General features: G+C 39.2%; 2 protein-coding genes across 2 annotated transcripts in view; both read right to left on the reverse strand.

Annotated features, from left to right (window-relative positions):
* The window catches only part of LOC107696116 (uronyl 2-sulfotransferase-like), a 73,097-nt gene extending 68,456 nt beyond the window's left edge, over window positions 1-4,641 (reverse strand). The window contains exons 1-2 of the mRNA XM_016496296.1: window positions 4,407-4,641; window positions 4,054-4,314 (exon numbers count right to left, since the gene is read on the reverse strand). Of these exons, the coding sequence (XP_016351782.1) occupies window positions 4,054-4,267 (214 nt within the window). The 5' untranslated portion in view covers window positions 4,268-4,314; window positions 4,407-4,641. The remainder of the gene's footprint in view (window positions 1-4,053; window positions 4,315-4,406) is intronic.
* A 3,386-nt stretch (window positions 4,642-8,027) lies between these two features.
* The window catches only part of LOC107696119 (SAM and SH3 domain-containing protein 1-like), a 53,515-nt gene continuing 38,743 nt past the window's right edge, over window positions 8,028-22,799 (reverse strand). The window contains exons 9-20 of the mRNA XM_016496299.1: window positions 20,610-20,742; window positions 19,691-20,091; window positions 17,858-17,929; window positions 17,575-17,712; window positions 16,800-16,932; window positions 16,012-16,181; window positions 15,447-15,656; window positions 14,690-14,840; window positions 13,854-13,982; window positions 10,986-11,950; window positions 8,749-8,880; window positions 8,028-8,629 (exon numbers count right to left, since the gene is read on the reverse strand). Of these exons, the coding sequence (XP_016351785.1) occupies window positions 8,369-8,629; window positions 8,749-8,880; window positions 10,986-11,950; window positions 13,854-13,982; window positions 14,690-14,840; window positions 15,447-15,656; window positions 16,012-16,181; window positions 16,800-16,932; window positions 17,575-17,712; window positions 17,858-17,929; window positions 19,691-20,091; window positions 20,610-20,742 (2,895 nt within the window). The 3' untranslated portion in view covers window positions 8,028-8,368. The remainder of the gene's footprint in view (window positions 8,630-8,748; window positions 8,881-10,985; window positions 11,951-13,853; window positions 13,983-14,689; window positions 14,841-15,446; window positions 15,657-16,011; window positions 16,182-16,799; window positions 16,933-17,574; window positions 17,713-17,857; window positions 17,930-19,690; window positions 20,092-20,609; window positions 20,743-22,799) is intronic.

The following is a 22,799-nucleotide window of genomic DNA, read 5'->3' on the forward strand; positions in this document are numbered from 1 at the left end:
CATTTTGACAATTTTGTATGTATTTGAACGTTTTAGTGCAGTTAGCCACTCATTTTGGTATTTGTGGCTCACAAGCTGTTTGAGACTGAGTGCGGATTGTGCACTCCACTAATATAGATCAGTGGTATAAGCGTGAAATCTGCGGGAATGACTATAATGCGCAATACAAGCACTATTTAACAGGAGACGTGTGTGAGAGAGAAGGGGTCATCGGAGAGATGAGAGTGAGAATGCGCGGCTGATGTTATTGCCTGTGCCGCTGGTAACACAACGGATCGGCTCGGAATCGGAAAGAAGTGAGACTGACCGGCCGATCACCGATCCGGGCCGATCATGAGGAAAATCGGCCGATTCCGATCCCTGGCCGATCGATCGGTGCATCTTTACTCTCTAGTTTTTCATAATGAAGCACACTGAAACTGAAGATTGAAGAAAGGTGTTTCTGTGTGCAAAAAAAATATTACCTTGTGTACCCTCCTGCAGAGAATCACTGTTTTCCTTTGCCTAGCTATGAGTGCAGCACATCCCTGGCTGGCTGTAGCTCATTTGTTCACAATACATTTCCCACAATACATCCAGAATACGCTACATCTACTCTGCAGCAAGCTTGCCATGTATACAGTGGGTACGGAAAGTATTCAGACCCCCTTCAATTTTTCACTCTTTGTTATATTGCAGCCATTTCAAAAGGGTGCTTCTACTAAATACTGAGCAAAGGGTCTGAATACTTAGGACCATGTGATATTTCAGTTTTTCTTTTTTAATAAATCTGCAAAAATGTCAACGATTCTGTGTTTTTCTGTCAATATGGGGTGCTGTGTGTACATTAATGAGGAAAAAAAATTTACTTAAATGATTTTAGCAAATGGCTGCAATATAACAAAGAGTGAAAAATTGAAGGGGGTCTGAATACTTTCCGTACCCACTGTATATGTGCAATGCCAATGACATGTCAACAGCTTTCTGCACTGGCAGTGAGTAAGTCAGCTGTTGACCCCCATTTAACTTGATTCAGCAATGTAGATGTTTTACAGATTGAAGTTTAAAATATGCTGAAATAAGGAATTCAGATCTCTCTACATGCACATGTGGCCATAACATCACAATGCTTATGCTGTGGACAAGATTGGCTCTATGTACTGTGTTTTGGGGGAGTTTAGGAGCTGACTGGCAACCATGGGTGCTCCTGATAAAGGTGTTGATGGTAAAGGGTGAGGCTTGAGCAGATGACAGATGAAAGTGGTTGAGAACCCACTTAACAGCCACTTGAAAAAAGCTGAAGTATACTTCAAGAATGCATTGCTGTACTTGCTTAAAGGAATAGTTCACCTTTAAAAATTAAACCATAGCCATCATTTACTTACTCTCTTGCTGTTACAACCCTGTATGATTTGCTTTTCATCCGTGGCACAAAAAAGATGATGTTAGGCAGGAATAACATGAGGGGGAGTAAATGATGACAATGTTCAGTTTTGGTTGAACTTCCCATAAGATGCATTTTTGGTTCACTGTTCAGACAATAACTGACTGGTTTGCTTCTTTCTATCTATGGAAACTTAACCCTGTAAAGCCTGACATATGAAATACTAGTCAGAGTCAGAATAACGTTTTCCTTTTTTTTAATGGAACAGTTTATTGAAACTCTTAGACAAAATATAGCCTAAAAAAATATCTAAATTGCATATTTGTTTTATGGTTTGTATCATACTTGATACATCAGGCTTTTATGATCAATATATAGAATGATATAATGAGATCATACGTGAGAACAAAAAACACTGTTTTACTTAGCATCCCAAACTGAGTAACAATAAGAAAACTTAAGATGAAATTGTAACGTAAACCTCTGACATTTTATAACAGTATAGCAAACTACTTACATTAAATGCATATTAATATCAGTTGTCACGCTCTAAATCCCAATAATTTGTCTTAAGCCCTATTCGCACGGGATTAGTATTATCTGGGGACCTCTGAATTTCTCTGAATCTGAATTTCGTGTGGTGCATTCGCACAGGATAAGCGAAGCCTGTGATTTTACTCGAATTTACCGACTTATCTACCGGATACCCGGATGTCAAGGCTTTGAGAGTCCCGTTCTATGGTCCAGATGGATAAAAAAAAAAAAAGAAACTAATATAGTTTCGTGCGCAGTGTCATTTACATTTCACCAGGTTAAAATAATATCTCAAGCTTTATGCTTGATTTATTTGTAACACGATAACCTCAAAACCTTCTCAGCTTTCTCTTTCTGCAAATTGTATGGTGTAGCGATATGATGACAGCACCCAAAATACTATCAAACACTCCAACGCAGCTCCATTCTTCGCGAAAGATGGATAAAAAGGCGCACAGGAAACACAAACCTCGAAAAATGATATACGACCCGCCAAATGCTGGCCGAATCGCAGAGATGCCGATTCGCACGGGACTAATATTATCACAGGACCTCGGTGTTCAGCGAAATATGGTAGGTCATTTGCGGGGGAATTTTTACTTTACAAATTACAGACATGGCCGATTCGCACGGGATTAAGATCACAGACAACCTCTGCAATTATTACAAATGACTGGAGGTCACCAGGTAATACTAATCCCGTGCGAATAGGGCTTTAGTAACATTTAAAACAAAGCTCGTTAGTTTTAATTGTTGCAAGTTGCAAGATTGTACACAACAGTATTTTTTCAACAAAGTAGTTGATCATTTTGATAAAAAGGCCTTAGAAATTTGTGTATCAAATATGATACAGTAGCCTTAATAGTGCTAAAATAAGCTGACAGATTATAGATGAATTGTCGGTAAGTAGACGACTGATCCATGTGCACATTACATCCTTAAGATGTAATGACAGAGCAGTCTGACCCCTTTCACAAACACACTCTAGCAGAATGAAATCATGCACTGCTCATGGTAATGTTATTTTCAATTTCATACCAACACACTCTTTATGACAACACACTATGACCCATGTGTTCTGCATCTCTCTCTTGCTCTCACAGCCCTCTTGCACATTTCCTTTGACAGCTCAAAATAAATAAATCTAAGTGCCGAAATAGTCACACTTTCTACACCAGTGATTCTTTTTTTCTTTTGTCCCAATGGAACATGGTATTAAACTGCCCATTATAAACATTTCAGCAATAATTAAACAAAACAATTATTTAAGAAGTTGTCATTTTATTGCCTGTATGACAACTAGACCTGATCTAGTATGGACTAAAAATTGGCCATGTTGCCAAAACCTAAATAAAATCTTAAGCTTATATCAAAACATTTCTTTGCCTTACTAAGACACACAAAGACTGCACTATCTAACATCTGAATAGCTACCTATTAGCAAACTAGTGTGTAAGTGTTAAACACACAGATTGTACATAAAGATAAAAATAATACACACAAGTTGATGCCTGTTGCATTAACATAGATGCAGCATGAATATGAGTTGGTTTACTTTGACAGAGGGAACATTATCTCTAATTTACATCAGCAGGCACATACCGCTTGTGTTTAAAGGCAACAGACATAAGTTCATAAAGACTGAACAAGAAAATAAACAGTTTTCATTCTATATTAGATTGTTCATCAAAAATGAAAATTCTGTCATCATGTAGCCTACTCAAGCTTATGTTGTTCCAAATCTGCATGACTTTCTTCAAATGACAGTCGCCCAGTCCCCATTCACTTTCATTTGTTGGGGGAAAAAAAGATGCAATTAAAGTGAATGGTGACTGAGACTGTTTGTCTAACATCCCATTGTATTCACACAGGTTTGTAACAGGTTGTGAGGGTGAGTAACCTATGAGATGACTTTTATTTTTGGGTAAACTGTCTCTTTAAACGAACTTTACGGATGTAAATATCCCTCAAAAGCCTCGCAACCCAAACCTGTCTGAATTCAGACACGTTTTCGTTTGCGTAAAGATCAGGAAAATCAAACATCTGCCTCGGCTACACACAATGGAAATGTTGGACACTTTGATGCCGTGACGAGACAGCAGTCGGTACAAGTCTCCAAAAACTGGGGAAAGCTAGAGGAATAGAGCGAATCTTACCGAGATACTGCCTGATCTCCAGCAGAACTTTAGGGGGTCCTCCGTTCAGCTGGTAAAACAGTGAGCCGAGACAGAAGAGCAGCAGTGTGGCCATAAAGAAACCATAATCGCGCAGAGAGAAGCGAAGCCCGAGAGCCCATAACCAGAATCCCTTCCTGCTGTTCCGATCCGTGCTGTGATTGTTTAGACGGGGACTGCTGATGTAATTCTTCATCGTCTCCTCACATGGAAGCGCCGAGAATGGTCGTCACCCATCAGCCTCTTTGGATAAAAACTTTTTAGTCAACATTTAAACAAAAACTAAAGTCACTTCACAGATGGATGCGCGCGAGCACACGCGTTCAAATCTTTACCCCCCGCTCGGCTGTGTTTTCTCGTCGGCTCTAGTTGAGCTATTATTACGAATGAAGTTGGGAATCCATCCTCTGCTTTTAGGGGTTAGTGTCGGTGTCAGATTACTGAATGTGGAGGAAAAAGTTCAACCGGAGGATGGACTCGCACTCACGCCCTGCCGTGTGCCGCTCAGCACCACCAGGCGGAAGACGCGTGAAAGCGCGCGAGAGTCAGTGCAGCCCAAGAAAAACTAATACTAACACACATTCAGCTGCAAAACCACTAATTAGTTTAACTAATGCATATCTTTTTAATAAAACATACATATTTCATAAGAAAGATCAACAAATAATTGTGCAATATTTATCTCAGTGTATTCCCTATCTATTTATCTATCTATCTATCTATCTATCTATCTATCTACAGTGTAAAAACAGCTGTGCTTTTGGAACCAGATTTCCAAGACATACTGTTGTTCTGAAACAAAGGGCAATAAGGATAACAGCAAATATAGAAACAATTTTAACGAAACAAATATTCAGCCAAGAGTCAAGTTCATGACTGGGCGGTTTTTGACTATTTGAACTAGCAAAACTAAATCTGACTCTTTCAGCCATGTAAGTGAGTAAGTGTTAGAATGATAAAAGCAGTCTGCCTCACAATGGTTTCATTTATAGTGCAACACAATATCGTTTATTTCACCGAGGCACTCTAAATCAAATGAAATAATGTCTTTATTTAACCCACTGGGAATATAATCATGTCTGGTGTTTGCCAAATCAGAGTTGAACAAGGGAAAAAAATAGGCCTCCTTTTTAGCTTCAAGCTGTGTTTGTTGTTGTCTCTCCATTTTGGATATATTTTCCTGAGGGTTTTGTAATTAATCAAAGAATCAAAGAAGAAAGTAAAAAAATAAAAATTATAATAGTATGTCTCCTAATTTGTTCTCATTATTAGGATATTAACTCAAGTCAAGTCACCTTTATTTATATAGCGCTTTTAACAATACAGATTGTGTCAAAGCAACTGAACAGCATTAATTAGGAAAATAGTGTCAATAATGCAAAATGACAATAGTAAACACAAATTTTTCAGTTAAAGACAGTTCATCATTGAATTCAGTGATGTCAACATCCAGCTCAGTTTAAATAGTATCTTTGCAATCAAGTCAACGGTATCGCTGGAAATGAAGTGTCCCCAACTAAGCAAGCCAGAGGCGACATTAGGCGATATTAGGATGTTTATTTGCATACAGTACATACAGTAGAAATTTAGTCACCAGTGTAGATCAAATATATGTGCTATGGGTATGTATCAATGGGGTTGTGTCATTGACATGACTGTCAGCATTTTGTATAAAAGTACCACCTAAGGACACCGATCTCAGACAGGCTGAAAAATAATATACACTACAGTTCTTTTTGTTTGTTTTTCCTGAAAGAAATTTATAGTCTTATGAATGCTGTCCTTGAATGCTGATAATAATGTTTCTTGAGCACCAAATCAGAATATTAGAATGATTTCTGAAGGATCGCATGACACTGAAGACTGGCATAATAGCTGAAAATACAGAGTACGGGAGAGCAGTCAGTGTAGGATATTCATTTTTTTATTACACCTCAAACGGAGAAATATTTTAAGACATTTTTGTTTGTAAATACACAAGCAACCTTTATAGACAATCATTAGCGAACTTAAACCAGATAAAATCATTTTTATACATATATTTTACAATGGTCACTGATCACTAACTAACTATAGGTGAAAGAGTATTGCTTTATGATGTATGGTACAGCTAATAATTACATTTGATGTAAAAGCAAAAATAAGTTATTTAAATATCAATTACATATACAGAATGTGCAACCTCAGTTAATCATTTCATATATGTAATTAAGACCCAGTTTTATAGCATTTAAGTTGAAATAATTAACTGGTCATGGTTAGTTCTGTAATGAATCAACAAGTGATTATATATTTTTTTTAACAGAGATTTGATATTTAAACAGCCCACCTCAACCATCAATATCTGCCCTGAAACCAACTTCTTAAAAACTGTAAATGTGTCAATTTGTAATCTAATTTTCTCCACAATGGAATTAAAAAAGAACTTTCATTCTTTAATAAAGTGCATTTTTACAGTAACATTTCATGAAATATAGTTTCGATTTTAATCACATAAAAAGCCTTATTGTTATCAAAGCACTCAACTGAAAGCATCCATCCTGATACAAAGGAATCTATCGATTCTCTACTGCTTAAAACATTCATTAAATCCTTGAGCATTACGGTCTATAAATTGTGCTGGGTAAGATACAAAAGAATAAATGGCATGAGGGAGAAATACAATTCTGAAGCAAGCTTTCAAAAAGACACCGTTTCCTAAAACTGCAAGTCCTTGGGGAAACATAAGTGGTGTCTTTTCGTAACTGGAAAACCAAAAGATATGTAGAAGCAACTACATGTACTGAAAGGAGTTGAGTTTTCAACTCAGTCGCTCAATCAAAACCAGTCTGAGAGTGATTGTGGGAGAAACACGCTTCATTGTGCTTAATTCAGAGTGATGGAATGCTTTAAATCTGTGAGCAGTGAAGACGTCATGTTAATGCCTAAGTGACGTAACTAACAGACGTCAGCTAATGTTGTACTTCACACTCAGTTTTCATTAAAGAGTGAGTCTGCCACATGCTGTCTGTCTTTGGTGAGAGAATCACCAGATGTGTGCAAGAAAAAGTTATGTCCACAACACTTTATTCTCCCTGAAACACACAAATGCATGCCATTTGCATTGTGATCTGAATGACAAAATAAATAATGCTTCATGGATCTTTCTTCCCAATTTTGAACACTTTTAACTCATGGGTAAAGCACCAGTCTGTATATGTGACTAGTGTCAGAACACTCCTCTAAGTTAGTCAGAGGAAAAGTCAGTTTCGATTTGATTTACTTGTATTTTAAGGCTAAGACTGTGTGCTTTCAAGAGCGATTATGTCTTCAACACCCCAGTCAAAGTGCAAGGCAATCTGGGACAAAAGAAAAATAAAATAAAACAAAAATAAACACCTGTACACATTTCACTCCAGCAAGCATATTACAGCTGTGTGATGCATCATTTGCATCAGAGAGGAGTACGTGAAGAGGTACACGATATGCAGGAGTATAATTTTCAAGATAACAGGCAACATAAATTGATAGAGCTGTTACAGTAATAAAATTTGATATGCCGCAACAGCCGAGTAAATGATGCATGTTGAATATTGTGTGTTTAGAAGACTGGGAAGATTAAATATGCTGTGAATATCCAATGTTATATTAAGCGGATTATAAGGAGTGATGCTTAAATGTTACCTTGAAGAAACAAACAAATGAAACCGTTTGTACAAACATAGTACACATTTTCTAAAACCGTGTCCAACTATTGACCTGAAATCAAAATGTGCATTGCTCTGAATATTCCCATAAGGAAACATCATACTTTTGGGAATGACTCACCCGACAGTACACATCTTTTCATATGCATACTGGATGCTTTGAGAGATAAAGTAATATTATATTAACGAACCTGCATGAAATGACATTGCTTTGGCCAGGTGACATACTCTTGATACTCAAGTGCTTCAATAAGCACTAAAAAAATGTTCCTTTACAGTTTTTTTTTCCTAAATAAATCTCACACTTCCTGAAAAAGGGATTCAGAACAGTCTTTAAATTCATACAAAAGCATAAATTCTCAGGAAAAAAGTGTGCTTGCTTTCGACAGGCAGATGTTTCAGGCCAAAACTAGATGCTTCTATGGAAACTTCTGTTGAAAGGCCTACAATAACAGTCCTTGGAAGCCAGATCAGTCATTTCTGAAATTGCCAAAAGGCTGAGATTATAAAACAGAAAGGTGGGAGAAAATTCGGCAGCTGTTGTCCAGGTCTGTCCCTTCACCAGCAAAGTTTGATCCATTTAGTCAAGTTCATAACAGCTTGTGTTAGTATTATGACTGTCCTGAGCTGCTGGCTGTGACTAGCTGGGCTTCACTGAGAAGAATACGTATGTGATGGTCCTGCTTCAAGCCCGCTTCCCTCACTTTCGCCTCGTTTAAGGACGACACATGATCCAGCGTGTCAAAGCCTGCAGCCAATAGAGGGGCAGAATACATGGGCATTCCAATCGACACGAGCCAATCAGACACAGAGCTCACATGAACAGGAGACACTGGCTTCCGACACATGTCAGTCAAGCCTCCCGAGGGAATCTGTGGAGAAAAGGAAAACACAAAGGGCTAAATGTCAGTGCTAATGTAGTAAATTATGATCTAATCTGACTCACATGCATGTGCTAATTTAAATCACGGAATCTGCTAAAGTAACTCACAGCCATGCGGTGCTCCTTGCGGAGTTGTTTAACTCTGATCTGATCCAGACTGGACGCCACATCCTTCACTGGCTGCTGAAAGTCCTCGGAGTACCTCTGTACTAAGAGCTGAGGAATACCACAGCGGCCGTGCTGAGAAACGCAGAGAGAAAATTACAGATTAGCCAGGAAAACAAGATCTAGTGAATTTCGCCACCTCGTTTAAGCGATTGGAAAACATCTCTAGCAACCTTAAAACCCTGCACGGGCCGACACACAAATTCAGTCATCAAAATATTAAAAATATGAGGAGAATTTTCCTTGCTAATGCTGTATTGTTTCAAACTAAGCCGTGATTAGCGCCCAGCTAATGTGAGCAGCACAAAATTCGTCTCAGACTGTGGACTCCGAATAAGAACAGAAATTATCAGATCATAAAGTTTATTTCATGTGGCTTTTTAATTGACTTTACGGTTGGTGGAGACCAAGCACTCTTGGAAACAGAGGCTGACTCACAAACAAGCAAACTTTATGTGCCAATTACAGCATTACAAGGCGAGCAAGACTTGTTGCTAAATGAAGCAATGAGCAAGAATTGTTTGTTAAATGTGAGATTCAGTGCTCTAATGCTAACATCACCCTGTGTGGCGTAACTAAGATCCAGTTTAATCATTTTCAGCATGTCTTTGTTAGCACACCAAATAGCCATCTTCTCTCAAATATACAATGTGGCTTCATTGCAAACCAAGCAGTATTTTATTGTAGTTAGCTCAATAAGGGCAATACTCCGCCATCTTTGTGAAATAATCAACAATCCACGTACAAAGCTTACACAAGCAGAGCAATGTTTTTTGATAGTGCCACAGAGCCACAGTGTTTACACTCCTCAGGGAAATCAAACAATGAACAGCAAACAAGCTGCGAGAGGAAAAAGTATTTAATTTACATTACACGCACATCAGCTTTAATTTACAAGCATCTCGTTCACTGAGAGATTAATTCAAAATCTACTCAAAGTCATTCAAACTATTTCTTATTCCCAGTTTGGGGTACATCCGATAGGCTGTGGGTCCAGGCATAATAGGACTGGCTGCCAATAAAAAGCACTAAAACTCCAGGCAGTCTGAAACCACAAACTGTTCCAGTGTTTTCATTATAGGGAGGGGACATTTTTCACCTCTTATTCACCTTTTTTGTGTTGGATAATCTCAAAAGTGACTTTGAATCAGATTTGGTTTGATGATGAGCATGGACATTACATACCGAGGACCCAAGAAGATATACCAGATTCAAGATGCTCTCAAGCAAGTCTTCCAATCCTTCCACTTTCCCACTGCTTTTGCTGTCATGACTGAAAGGACTTTTTAAGGATACAGGATATGTGATAGTTATGTCTGTGCTAAGCTGTGCATTTAGCAATTAAAAATAGCCAAAGAAAAGAAGGTTGATTAATTGTACAGACTCCAACAGAGACCTACTGTGTAGACACTATAGGAATATCTTCTTATATGGAAATTGATGAGTGGAAATTAGTCTTTAGATGAGCACTGATTAAAATGTATGTTTCTTTCCATTTCTTTTGACACTTTCAAAAGAACTTCCAGCAGTAAATGGAAGGAAAAAATACACCAGCCATGACTTTCCAAGGACAGTGGCATGGTTGAGTCAAGCCCCCTACTGTTAATCATTGTGCTTCTGTTTAGTCTGCTAACCTTTTTATAACTGCTATAGTGCCGCCATTTTCCACACCATTTTTACCATATGACGCAATTCATGCAAACTTGCGGTCACATGAACATTAAGTCCATTAGGCTATACTGAAGGGTTCCTCAAAGTACCTCAAAGTAGAGTCCATAGCATTCGCAAAAATGAATTCCTTTGAGAACTTTTTGGAATCATAAAATTGCATCATATGGCAGAGTTCCTCAAATCTGGCCCTAGAGAGCCACTGCCCTGAAGAGTTTAGTTCCAACCACAATCAAAAACACATGAGAGCAAGCTAATCAAGGTCTTCAGAGTTACTAGAAAATTACAGGAAGGTTTGCTTGATCAGACTTTGAGCTAAACTCTGCAGGGCAGTGGCTCTCTAGGGCCAGATTTGAGGAACTCTGCCATATGATGCAATTTTATGATTCCAAAAAGTTCTCAAAGGAATTCATTTTTGCGAATGCTATGGACTCTACTACTACCCTCCCTGAAAAATTGTGGTAGGCAACAGCATTACTACTAGATTCATCTGAAGTGAAATCATGACTTACTTTAGCAGAGTACGGCTCTTCAGTGAGGTCAATGCCTTCCAAGCGCATCTGGTCCTCCAGCAGAGTCTCCAGGTTGGTCATTTTGGCATGGGAGATCTTCCTGCTGAGGGCAACTTTAGCTCCGTGGATCTGAGGACATGCTGATTCAGGTAGGTCAGATAGCCAGGGTGGACTTAGAGCTGCTGGAGATTCACCTGGTGATAATGGCATTGATGGGGAGCTCTCGGAGGGAGTGGTTGGGGTGAATATGGGTTTTGGGGGTAGGGTTGGTGTATTTGGCACTGAACCGGACAGCACTAGGGAAGGGTGGCGCAGACCATTCGATAGACATTCTTTGGACTTTTTAGCAGGCACAGGAGGTGGGACGGGTGGCTTTTTAGGGTGAGTCCGAGGAGCAGGGCTAGTTGTGGCAGAAACTGGTTGGCCGTGTGAGGTCTGAGTAGCAGGCAATGGACTGACTGTACTGAGAGGAAGCTGTGTGGGAACTGTAGGTCTCTGCAGTGAGCCCATCTCTCTTCCAGCCTTATCACTGATCTGGTCCAATTTAGATTCTACAGGATCGGCTTGTACTTCCTTTTTGTTGCTCTCCGGCCCGCCATTATCCTCACTCTCACTCTTCCTCTGATTGAAGGCCTGCTCCCAGTGTATATCCCCCAGAGAATGCGAGCGCTTCCAAGACTCATGGGTCTCCTGGGGGCCGTCTAACTCCTCACAGCTTCGGCTGACCAGTATGCGGGAGGTCTGTCCTGCTTTGGAGCCCTTCTTGAGGCCAAGGCTTCGCAGACTGAAGCCCTTTATGGGTCGGGGCAGAAAAGTCTTCGGGAACTTGTGTTCCTTCTTGGCCTGCTGCTGAAGAACTTCAGTGGAGTGAGTCATGGGAAGAGTGGGATAGTCTGGAGACTTTACACCCCCACAATCAAATCCAGATGAACCACGGCTGTGGCGCGACACCTTGCGGCTCTTACCTGAAACAGAGAGTCGTGCTTTCACATAAATTTATTAATCACATAAAATTATTTCTTCAAAGGCTTCAGACTTGTTTTTTTTTTTGGTTACTCAGAATAACCCTTGATGTCATAAAACTGATAATCAGGAAGAGCTACTATTGTGGCAATTTGGTTTCACACATGAGAGTGCAGCTCTCCCACTTTCTTATTGATGCAAGAGCCAAACAAATAATACACACTATTATTGGTGTGATTTATGCATCATTGTGTAAGTGGAAGAGCTGCAATATTATATGTGAAACCAAACTACTAGTCTGAAACAATGTGATGAAAACTGTCCGAAAATAAAGTGCAAAAACACGGCACCTTTAGGTGTACAACTGCTTGTCACTGGGCAGTAGTTCATTACATATTTCAATTAGATATGTTCATTAGTTGTATTGAATTTTTAGGGATTATTTAAGAGTTAGTTTCGGGTTAAAGTTTGGGTGAGCGTTAAGTGTGAGTGTTAAGACATTAAGTGAAGAAAACCACAAATCCAGAAAATATTTATTTTGAAAGCACCATTTTCTGCCAATTTTCCACATCAAAAGGTAATAAATAAAATGAAGCAAAACGATGAGTATTTATATGCAGGGACCTTTAAGATAAATGTACAAAAAGATCATAAATGATAATGACATGATTGAGAAATGAAGAATCTGGAAATGAAAGCAAGGAGCATTCATGGATGCATTTCAAGTATTTTTCTTGGGACATCAGACATACTTTAAAAAAACTCTAATGGTGACAAGGAAGCACATGCTTTAATATAGAATATAATAAGCTCTGTACTGCCGCTCTCTCAAGAAATAAATGGAAAAGTTATCAGCACAGATAAAATAATATCAAGTGATGAAAACAGATGAAAAAAGCAAGCAGACCAGAATGCTAGAGATCACAGGATGGATTTATTTTCCACTTTGGCAGATTGCACAAATTTCTGATCCGTCCTAAACAATCGTACTCCACACACACACACACACACACACATTTACAGAGACTCATACACTGTCATACACAACAGGAGGAGGGATCAGTCAGTGTTATAAGATGCCAGTAGGAGGTTAAGAAGACAACAGAAGAGTGAAAACCTTAAACATTGAATTTCTTTGGAAATACAGAATGAGATACGATACTTTCTCTTGGATAAAATCCTTTAAAATAGTAGATTAGCTCCTACTTTTACACAATCTACGCAGAATATCACCTTATAAATGTATGTGACTCATCAACTCCATTTTGTATTTATAAAGTCTTTTCTTTTTTAGGCACATAAGAATTTGTGCAATATGACAACAACAAACACCACACAAATATGGAGTGATATTTCTTGAAATGGCAAAGGGAGAGAGGAGGAGAGACTTTAAATTGAGTCTGAAATGGGTCTGTGGTGGTTTTGCCATGGAGAACATTCTCAAAATCGTCACATTTAAGTCCTGCTGTGAGCACAAGCCTTGTATTTGTTTCTCTGAGTTTCTGTCGGTCTCTCTTTAGATTTTTCTGAGGCAGCGGATGAATTTGGATCAGTTAGCAATAGCAAGAGTTGCTGCAGCTTTTGGATTTGTGATTTCTAACAGAATGGAAAAAAGCAGAAGCAGGAGTCTGGGTAGGCTGGATAAGAAAGTAAAAAAACCGGAATGATGACAGAGTGCCTCTTGAAGCAGAGAAGCAGATAGAGAAAAGGGCACAGCAGATGTGACAGACAGACAGGCTTGGGTTAAATCCAGATGTGATGACAGCTTCTCATTGGCTGTTAGGACAGAGTCATGGCAGAGAGAGGCATGGCCCAGAGGTGAGAGGATGGTGTCATGGGGTTGCTACATTAGGCTGGACATGGTGATGCGGTTGGTATGGAGATGCTAGACAAGCGCCTGGTTACCATTCTCTAGGTTTTCATTGCTTTCGTAGCAACCAGAGTCCCGTGGGGAGTCGGCCATGAGGCCACGGCCCTCACAGAGGAGTTTCTCCTGAGAGCCAGAAAGGGCGCTGCGCTCCGGATCACTGCTACCTAGAACACACACACACAAACTTAGGAAATGTATACACTTAAATATTCATTTATAAACAAGTGGAAAAAAAGTGTAAAGTTGGTGGGGGGTGATCCCGAGTAATCTGAATAACTGCTAATGCTAACAGATGGCTATTTCCATGTATTACAGACATTCGCTGTTTAGAACATTTAGTATATAGTGTATTTAGAAAATGTGTGTACACTTTTTCAGAAGTTTGGGTCAGAAAGTTTTTTTTTTTTATTCAGCAAGGAAGCATTAAATTGATCGAAATAAGTAAATAATTATATAATGTTACAAAGATTTCTATTTCCAATAAATGTTCTTTTGAACTTTCCATTTATCAAAGAATTCAGAAGAAAAATGTATTACGAATTCCCAAAAAATATCAAGTAGCACAAGTGTTTTTCACACTGATAATAAGAAATATTTCTTGATCAAATCAGCATATTAGAATGGTTTCTGAAGGATAATGTGACACTGAAGACTGGAGTAATGGCTGCTGAAAATTCAGCTTTGCATCACAGGAATAAATTACATGTTAAAATACATTAAAACAGAAAAAAGTTACGTTAAATTGTAATAAAATTTCACAACATTACTGTTTTTACTGTATTTTGAATCAAATAAATGCAGCCTAAGTGATCATCTTTAAAAAATCCGACCAACACCAAACTTTTGAACATCAGTGTATGTGTGTACTTACTGTCGTAATCCTGCAGTAGTTCTACAGCAGTCATCAGTACGGCCCGGTGTTGGGGGTCTTTGATGTTGAGCTCATCCAGATCTTCTTCCTCTAGTAGCTTAAATGTATCCAGGTCTTCATACCCATTAAACAGGAACGTAGGCATGTGCTCCTAAAATACACACACATACATTCACAGATTACACACCCTGTAGAGCAGCAGCATTATGTAGGCCGCCCTACAGCTAAAAATACCCCACTCCACCCTCATCTTCATCTAACGGCTGGATTTACGTGTGGGAATGTTTCCAGACTTCAAACTCTTTTGTGATGGCCAGCTATCATTATATTCCATTAACACACTAAAACAACACAATGAGGCTTAAAATACATCCTTGGTGTCTATTGTGTGTAACCGTAAGGTCTGTAATGTGATGTTATTTAGAGATGTAATAATGCAGGAGCTTGTGGGAGGTCTGAAGGGTGTGTATGTCTCTGTCTTTAAATAAAAATTTTAACTGGCATGGGGAAATGACCTCGTCCCACTTTCTCATAGCTAATCTGCTTTAACAAGAGCTGGCCATCTTTTCAAACCAGAATCCACTTTTTAATTTTCTCATCTCTCCCCACCCTGCTCTTACATTCTGTCAGTAAAGATTAAAGATGAGCCACACACTCAGATTTATGATAGATGATTATAGACATTCAACAGTCAAATTTTAAAGCATGTACATATCTCAAGAAATGTCGCTGTGCGTGTGAATGGTCTCTGTCTCACCTTCAGGCTGATTCTCTCCAGAAGCTCCTCGACTGAGCTGGGTTTGGGCGGCCTGCCCTTCCTCCTCCTCCGAACCGCTCGTTTAGGCTTCTCCTCTTCTTCAGCCAGGACATCCACATAGATGAACTTAAACGTGCCCACCTTGTTATTGAGCAGACCCATCCATGTGCCCATGGGCGGCTTACTGATGATATCAATCACATCTCCTCTCTTGACAGAAAAAGAGAGAAATTTAATGAGATTCAAAGTTCTTATTAAATAAATAAGAAAAAAGGGAAAAAAAAGTGAAAGAAAAATAATTTTAAAAACACCCAGAAACTAATCTAAAACACATTTTCAAATTTGCTAAATTAATTCAAAAGAGCCATGCTAGTTTTAATGTCTCATATCTTCCTTCTCACCTAATTAAAATGGTTTCAACTCAAATTAATATTTGCTAAGTAAACATATAATAAGTTGGACCATTTCATGTTTAATCACACTGGGTTGTTAAAATTTAGTTTAAAATACAAGTAGTATTAAACACAAAGTCATTGTAAACAAATTTGATTAACAAATTCAGTACCTTAAGTTTGAGTGAGTCTGTATCATATGGACTCGGTGTGAAGTCAGTGTGAACTCTAGCTCTGCCGCAGAAAGGGCCTCTGTATGGAGGCTCTTCATCGTCACCGTCCTCACTCCTCACACTCTCTCTGTTGCTGGCTGATGAATCTGTGGTGCTCACAGTCTGTCCACCTGTGAGAGGATCAGCACAATCATTACAAAAGGACTGGTTTCTTTCAACAGGCAAAAATCATTAATCAGACTGCCAGAAAAAAACATCTACGTGATTTAAGGCACCATTAATGTCCGTAGCACAAACATTCAATGATTCAATGAAACTGAAGTAGTGACAGATCTTTTCTTCCATATTGTGACATTTAAAACAGAATGAAACAGATTAATGAAACAGGGAAAAAAAAGTAGGACAGGGATTCATCTATTCATCACTTATTGATTGGATGGAATGGAGGCAGATCTTTATGCAAGCTTGCAGTCGATTGTAAGAAAGAGGGTTTTATGCAGACTAAATGCTTGGAGAAGTTCAGCACATGTCACCAGAGAGTAGTCTATAGTTTCCACTGGAAGACTGATTTATGACATTTTGATTAAAAATGTCAAGGCTAAAATGAATGAAAAAAGCGTATACATTGCTGAACTGTTCACATTGTTAAGATCAATAACATGCATATATTGTGAATTTCCATTTCATGCCGGCTTTAACAGAGTTAGGATAAGACTAATATGAGCAATAGCTCTGTTTGCTCACAAACAAGCACACACACACACATCACAAACACCACAAACACTTACTCATGGAGCTCTGCCCACTGAGGGAGCTGCGCAGACTCTCTACAGACCCTCCTGCCTTGAGTTTGGGCTTCTCTAGAGAGTCTGTGTCTGGCTGAGGAGACTGAGGACAACTGGGCGTTCCATCTGTACTGGACTATTTAAAGAAAAAATTAGAGAATTGAAAGTGTATTATTATTTACAAACAAAAAAATATATAAAATGGACAGCACATGATGCATATAATATAAAGCCCACAAAAAGGACACTCGCTTGCAGCACTGCTGTGAGATTCATCCTCTAGTGTAGCAAAGTAATTACACTAAGTTGCCACTAGGTGGCGCTCCAACATAATATATGATTACAGGGAGCCAGACATGGTGGCACATGAAGACTGACTAACACACATACATATCCAGAGATCTATATTAAACATGCTAAAGGAGATGAGACATGTCATATAGATGTAAATTCCTGCCTCAATTGTAACTAAAACCTAGTGAGCTGCTTACAGAGACAGCATTTTAAGGCATCATTAGTGACAAACAGATTTTAACCAGCATGTGAACACAGGCAGTGAGTGTGTATTCTACACTGCCAGGGAATATGGGTGTGTTTAATTGGACTGAGCTTGTATCCATACTCTAGGCTACATAAAGAGATGTTTGACCCTAGTTTGAAACATAGAAAGTAGGGCACACGTGCTTACTTCCCTCTAGAGTAAAGGCAGGGTCTCACCTCTGAACAAACCTGCTATATAGCACATAAAAAGCAAGCACACGGGCATCTGTGTGTGTACCTGTTCAGAGAGAGACCCAGCATATTTTTTGGACATGCGTTTCCTCATAGTCTCTTTAACAGACTTGACTTTCTTCCCTAGAGAGATACGGGACGTGGTGGGAGATTTCACAGCGTCCCTGTACAGAGCCTCCTGCTCCTTATGCCAGAGAGAGAGAGAGAGAAAGAGAGTGATTAAGCACACTGAAAGCCAGCTGATCAACACAATTGGATCACAAACACTGCAGCTGCATATGAGAGCTGGAATCAAGAGGAAGCAAAAGAAAGAGCGCATGTGTACTTACACTAGGCTCGGCTGTGTTGATCACATGGAGGTCACGATTAGTCAGGTCAAATCCTCCAAAGCTACACGTTCTCTGTGGAAAAAATACATAATTACTGTGAACTGACAAGCAAATGAATATATTTAGATAGAGTCATTTAAAATGATTCAAGAGTCTCAATGATTCATGCTGCTCTATATAATGGAAACCACACATTTTAAAATGATGAGCTGCCAAAAGAAATAGTTCATGGTATGACCTGATTTCCTGTTTAATTCAAAATAAAATCTTTCAGCAGTTGTTTAGCATTATGTAAACAAACCAATGCTTTCTTGTAAAACCTTTATGAATTAACTGAAAATTGGTACTGAAAAAATAATGAGAAATAAAAAACCAATGTGAACTGACTTAAGGCAACATCTTACATCACTCCAATACAAGTGATGTATTAAATTTAAATGAACAGGCTTTTCATTTCATGACATTTTGTTGAAAAGTTCTACAAAAGCAGCAGACATTCTGTTCAAATTAAACGGATATAGATCAAATGTAGTAGTATGAGAAGCTGTTGCTTGTTCCATGGAATAACATCATGCACTTTAAAAGAAAAAATCTCAATAAAAGAGAGTAGCTCATACAAAAAATAAAATAAATCATAACATTTTAGCATTCATGCTGAGGCTGAAAGAGGCATTTCCAACCCAAAATGGATGAAAGAGTTCACTGATGAAGATCACGGTCATGTTCACATTCACTATGAATGATGATGAGGATCCGCAGACGGCAGACTCTACAAAGCTGCAGAAGGAACTCCATATTATTTATTTTCTTCTTCTACCATTCTCCATTGTCTCTCAAGGACTGCAAGTTTCAATTATGCTCTGACACACATGACTGACTACAAGAGAATAGGTCAAGAAATGAAAGGAGAGAAGCTCAGGATGGGGAAAGATAAGACTTGAGGTATTATCACATTCCGTTTCTCTTTTACACTATTCTTAGATTATGAAATTTTGACTCCATACTGCAACAACATAAGTCTACAGTAATGAGAAGAACTGATGGCTAACTGACAGTCTAAGGGATTTCTAGCTTTAATAATCACCCCAGAGATGGGTGAAGATTTTAGAAAAAAAAAAAGCATTTTATGACAGCACACAGTTTATATTTCAGTATCAGACTTTGTCTTGAAATATAACTCAAGCAGTTTGTCTCTAAATTGTACCCTACTGCAATTATCTTCTGCAGCTTTGCAGCAGCCTGTTCCTCCAGTGCAGCAGGGGCACTGTAGATCTGCTCTTCCGGCACACTCACAGACTTCTGCTGGATGCGTAAGAGCACGCGCTTGGTGCAGCGATCCATGCTGGATGCCCACTTCCTGTTCGCATCTCTTTCGTCTTCCAGGAGCCAACGTCTGTCTGCTTTGCTCAGCGTAACGGGCCTAACCAGCCCGGTCCAGTTCAAGTGGCCATACAGGCTGCGTTCCACCACGTATGTGATGTTGAGCTCACTAACCGCCGTCCTTCCCTTCAGACGCCTCGGTGGAAACAGCCAGCTGCCCACCACTCCGCCCCCACAGCTCTTCCCCTTCTCCCTGGTCAGTGGAAGCTCACGAGTGGGAGGGGAAGTGGGCAAGGTGGAGGAGGGAGCGATGGTTTTTTGACCATTGCAGGAATGCTGGTAGAGTAGGTGCTTGGTGGAGTATGCATAGTTTGGGTCAGGCTTATTGCGCTGCCACATGGAGACGGGTGGCCGTTTGGTGTTGTTAATGTCATCTAAAGACACCAGAAGGGGGTGCGGCTTTGGGCGGAGCCTAGTGAGTCCGTAAAAAGCATAGACGCTGTCAGTACTTACCCCGTGTGATAGAGATGACAAGGCCTTCCGCATCTCTCCGTCTGTAGTCGAACGGGAGACTTTAGCATTGTCGTCTTCCAAACCCTCCAATTCGGAGAAAGAGGAGCCACTACGCCCCACTATACCCAGTCCAGATCCAGCACTACTCTTCCGCGGTGGGCGGATCAGGCCGTGGGGATGTGCGCCGGGGGTCTTCACTAACTTGTGAGCAGGTTTCCAGGCATCAAGGCTACTGGTGGAGGGCGAGGTGGTCAGACTGTCCGTGTCCCCATCCAGAGAGAGCTTCTCTTGGGCAAGAGAGGACAAAGAGGAGTCTGTGCACTGGGCCGGCTTCTTGTGGATTTCAGCATACAATGCGTTTATGTCATCACATAAGGGAGCTGCATCCAGACTGAGCGAATCTGCAGAAAAAGGAAGATCAAAACAAGAACTTCTCTAAACTGAAATATCTATTCAAAGCAATACTGTCTCATGAATTATTTAATAGCAGTGGAATAAGGTATGGATAAGAACTGATATCAAATAAAAAAGATTAAATTAGAGATGCACTATATAAAAATTCTAGCCAATACTACAAAGCTGCTAACTAATTAAATGTTCTGGCTGATAACTGATATTAAAATTCTGTACTATTTTGTCTAAATGCCATTCAAAAACATTTAATGTCATAAAATCATAAAAAAGATTTCATGTCAGTAAGATTCTTTTTATGTCAATGCTTACTAAGGCTGCATTTATTTGATAAAAAATAAAATAATATTGTGAATTTTTTTTTAATATTTTGAGATTTTTTATATTTGCTAAAAATTACATTTAACAGTGTTATTAAACTAAAATAAGTGTTACACTTCAATTTAAAAAAGTATTTTAAAAACAAACTTGAGTTAATGCCACATGAACAATAGTCTTTTTCAGCTACCTTGTGAGCCATGTCTTTTGCTGTCATCCACTTTGATGAGCTTCTTGCGAACACGTCGAGTCGAGTTGACCAGCTTGTGAAGCCTCTTGAATTTCACAGAGTCCTCCTGCTCATCATCTGACTGCTCCACAGACTACAGAGAGAAAACTCAACTTCAGTATTATATCACTTCATATGAACATAAAATACATAAAATCTCTTTCACATAGACATACAAAAAACAAAATAACAAACAGAAAATTACGGCTTTATCTGGTATGAACAGATTATGACATGTTTAGGATGGAATTATGAAATGTTGAGTCCAGGAAAAACACTTAAGTCTTGTTTTTCAACATACCAGATGAGTATGAGTGAGCATTTGTGGTGGAATAAATCATTTTCTTAGTCCAAATGAATAATTCAGATAGGGACTATATTGTTGAGATGATTTATGATCACTCCCCCAAACAAACATCTAACATAACCTGACCTCACATCATTTATGATACTGAAACCTCTGATACACAAAGACAAAACCTCTTTAATCCCTTCTACCAAAACCCCAAACTTGCAAATTGCAATTTTGAAAAGAGTCATTCTACTCCAAAAACATTCTGTTCACTGCAAACATACACCACATTATTGGATGACATGCTATTTTTTAACTAACTGGATATAATCTGTGCTAACCACAGACTGTTTTTAAACCATCAGGAGCGACTGAGCTGTTTTGACCAATTTCAATGATCGGCAATTATATCGGTGTATCCCAACACACCACACACTTAAGTGTTCCACTAAATCACTGAGATTGAATGTGATCTGTTACTGGAAATCTAAAGTTCAACCACATGCACACACAAAATCTCAATTGTTCACCATAGGCACTGAATAATCTTTCCTAATCATTTAAGGCCACAATGGCCATCATTTAAAAAGAAGAAGAGTCATTGTGATGGCGGACGAGAAATACAGACGGACACACAATAACACGGATCAAACAGCTCAAAGTGTATTCCGAGAAACAGAGCAGAAAAACTCATTTACATAATAATCAAAAGCACCCATATGAAGAAAATAACGTCTGGACAATCTTAAGACTTAAGGGCTGCTCAAAGCTCATTGCCAACAAGTTTACAAAAATCACATTTCAAACAAGAGTAAGGGATGAAAGAAAGAAAGAGAGAAATAGAACACAAAAACAAGAATCTGTGTAAAAATGTGTCCAGCTGTGCTCCTACCAGGAGTAGTTTCCTGTAGGGTTAGATGTTAACAGCCCATGCAAAAATCCCAATGCAACACCATTTCACGCCGAGACGAATACAAACTGTAAACAGTTTTTTGAAGGAAACTCTGCAATATCTGGAGGCAGGGGAGGGACTGTGGCAAAAGGCATGAGCTTGTGTGTCCGGAAACATTGCGAGGTCTGCCATATGACCCCTGAACATCCTTAATGGTCTTCAGAGGAGAAAAGGAATGTGGGCCAGAGAGAAGAAAGGCTGGTCTGGTTGCAGTCCATTCATATAGAGATACAGTACATCCTCTGTGACAGTGGCTACTAACACTGATCCCAGAGCAGCTCACTCCGGTGGAGCCATGATGGGTCACATATTAAATGCAGCTGACACTGATCTCATGACAGGGGAACCCTGTGGTCACACAGCAAGCTCTCAGTGTTCTGACTAATGTTAAACTGAGCTCAGATCAGTGGGATCCCCAGAGAGTTGTGCCCGTCGGTTTAACCATTAGCAGGCTAGGGCTGACCCATTTCCAATTATAAATAGGAGATCATCAACCCAGGGGCCAAGATTCCTACAGAGATCCATTTTCTCATTCAGATGCTGAGATTCAATTTGCACATGCTGATGTGTGGCAGAGACAGGCAGGAGGAAATGTGTGTGTTTCAGAAACACCCTCAGGGGCTCAGAGATACAGGGTCTTTGTATGAATAAGATTTGCTTACCTCATTTCCTCTCCTTTTGCTATAACGGGTAAAACAGTACAAAGGGAGAATCTCACGAACAAATGTCCGAGTCATATTTCACCCAAACAAAAGAATTACAAGAAATTATATTTTGCAGAATGAAAATAAAACCTTTTTAAGGACTCTTCAGAATTAAATTAAATCTTAATCAATGGATTGTGGAATATTTGAATTTCTAAAGAGTAAAAATGTATTGTAAAAAAATCTAAACATATACTGTGTGT

The sequence above is a fragment of the Sinocyclocheilus anshuiensis genome, unplaced genomic scaffold (genome assembly GCF_001515605.1).
Source record: "Sinocyclocheilus anshuiensis isolate Anshui unplaced genomic scaffold, SAMN03320099.WGS_v1.1 scaffold306, whole genome shotgun sequence".
NCBI classification, from domain to species: domain Eukaryota; kingdom Metazoa; phylum Chordata; class Actinopteri; order Cypriniformes; family Cyprinidae; genus Sinocyclocheilus; species Sinocyclocheilus anshuiensis.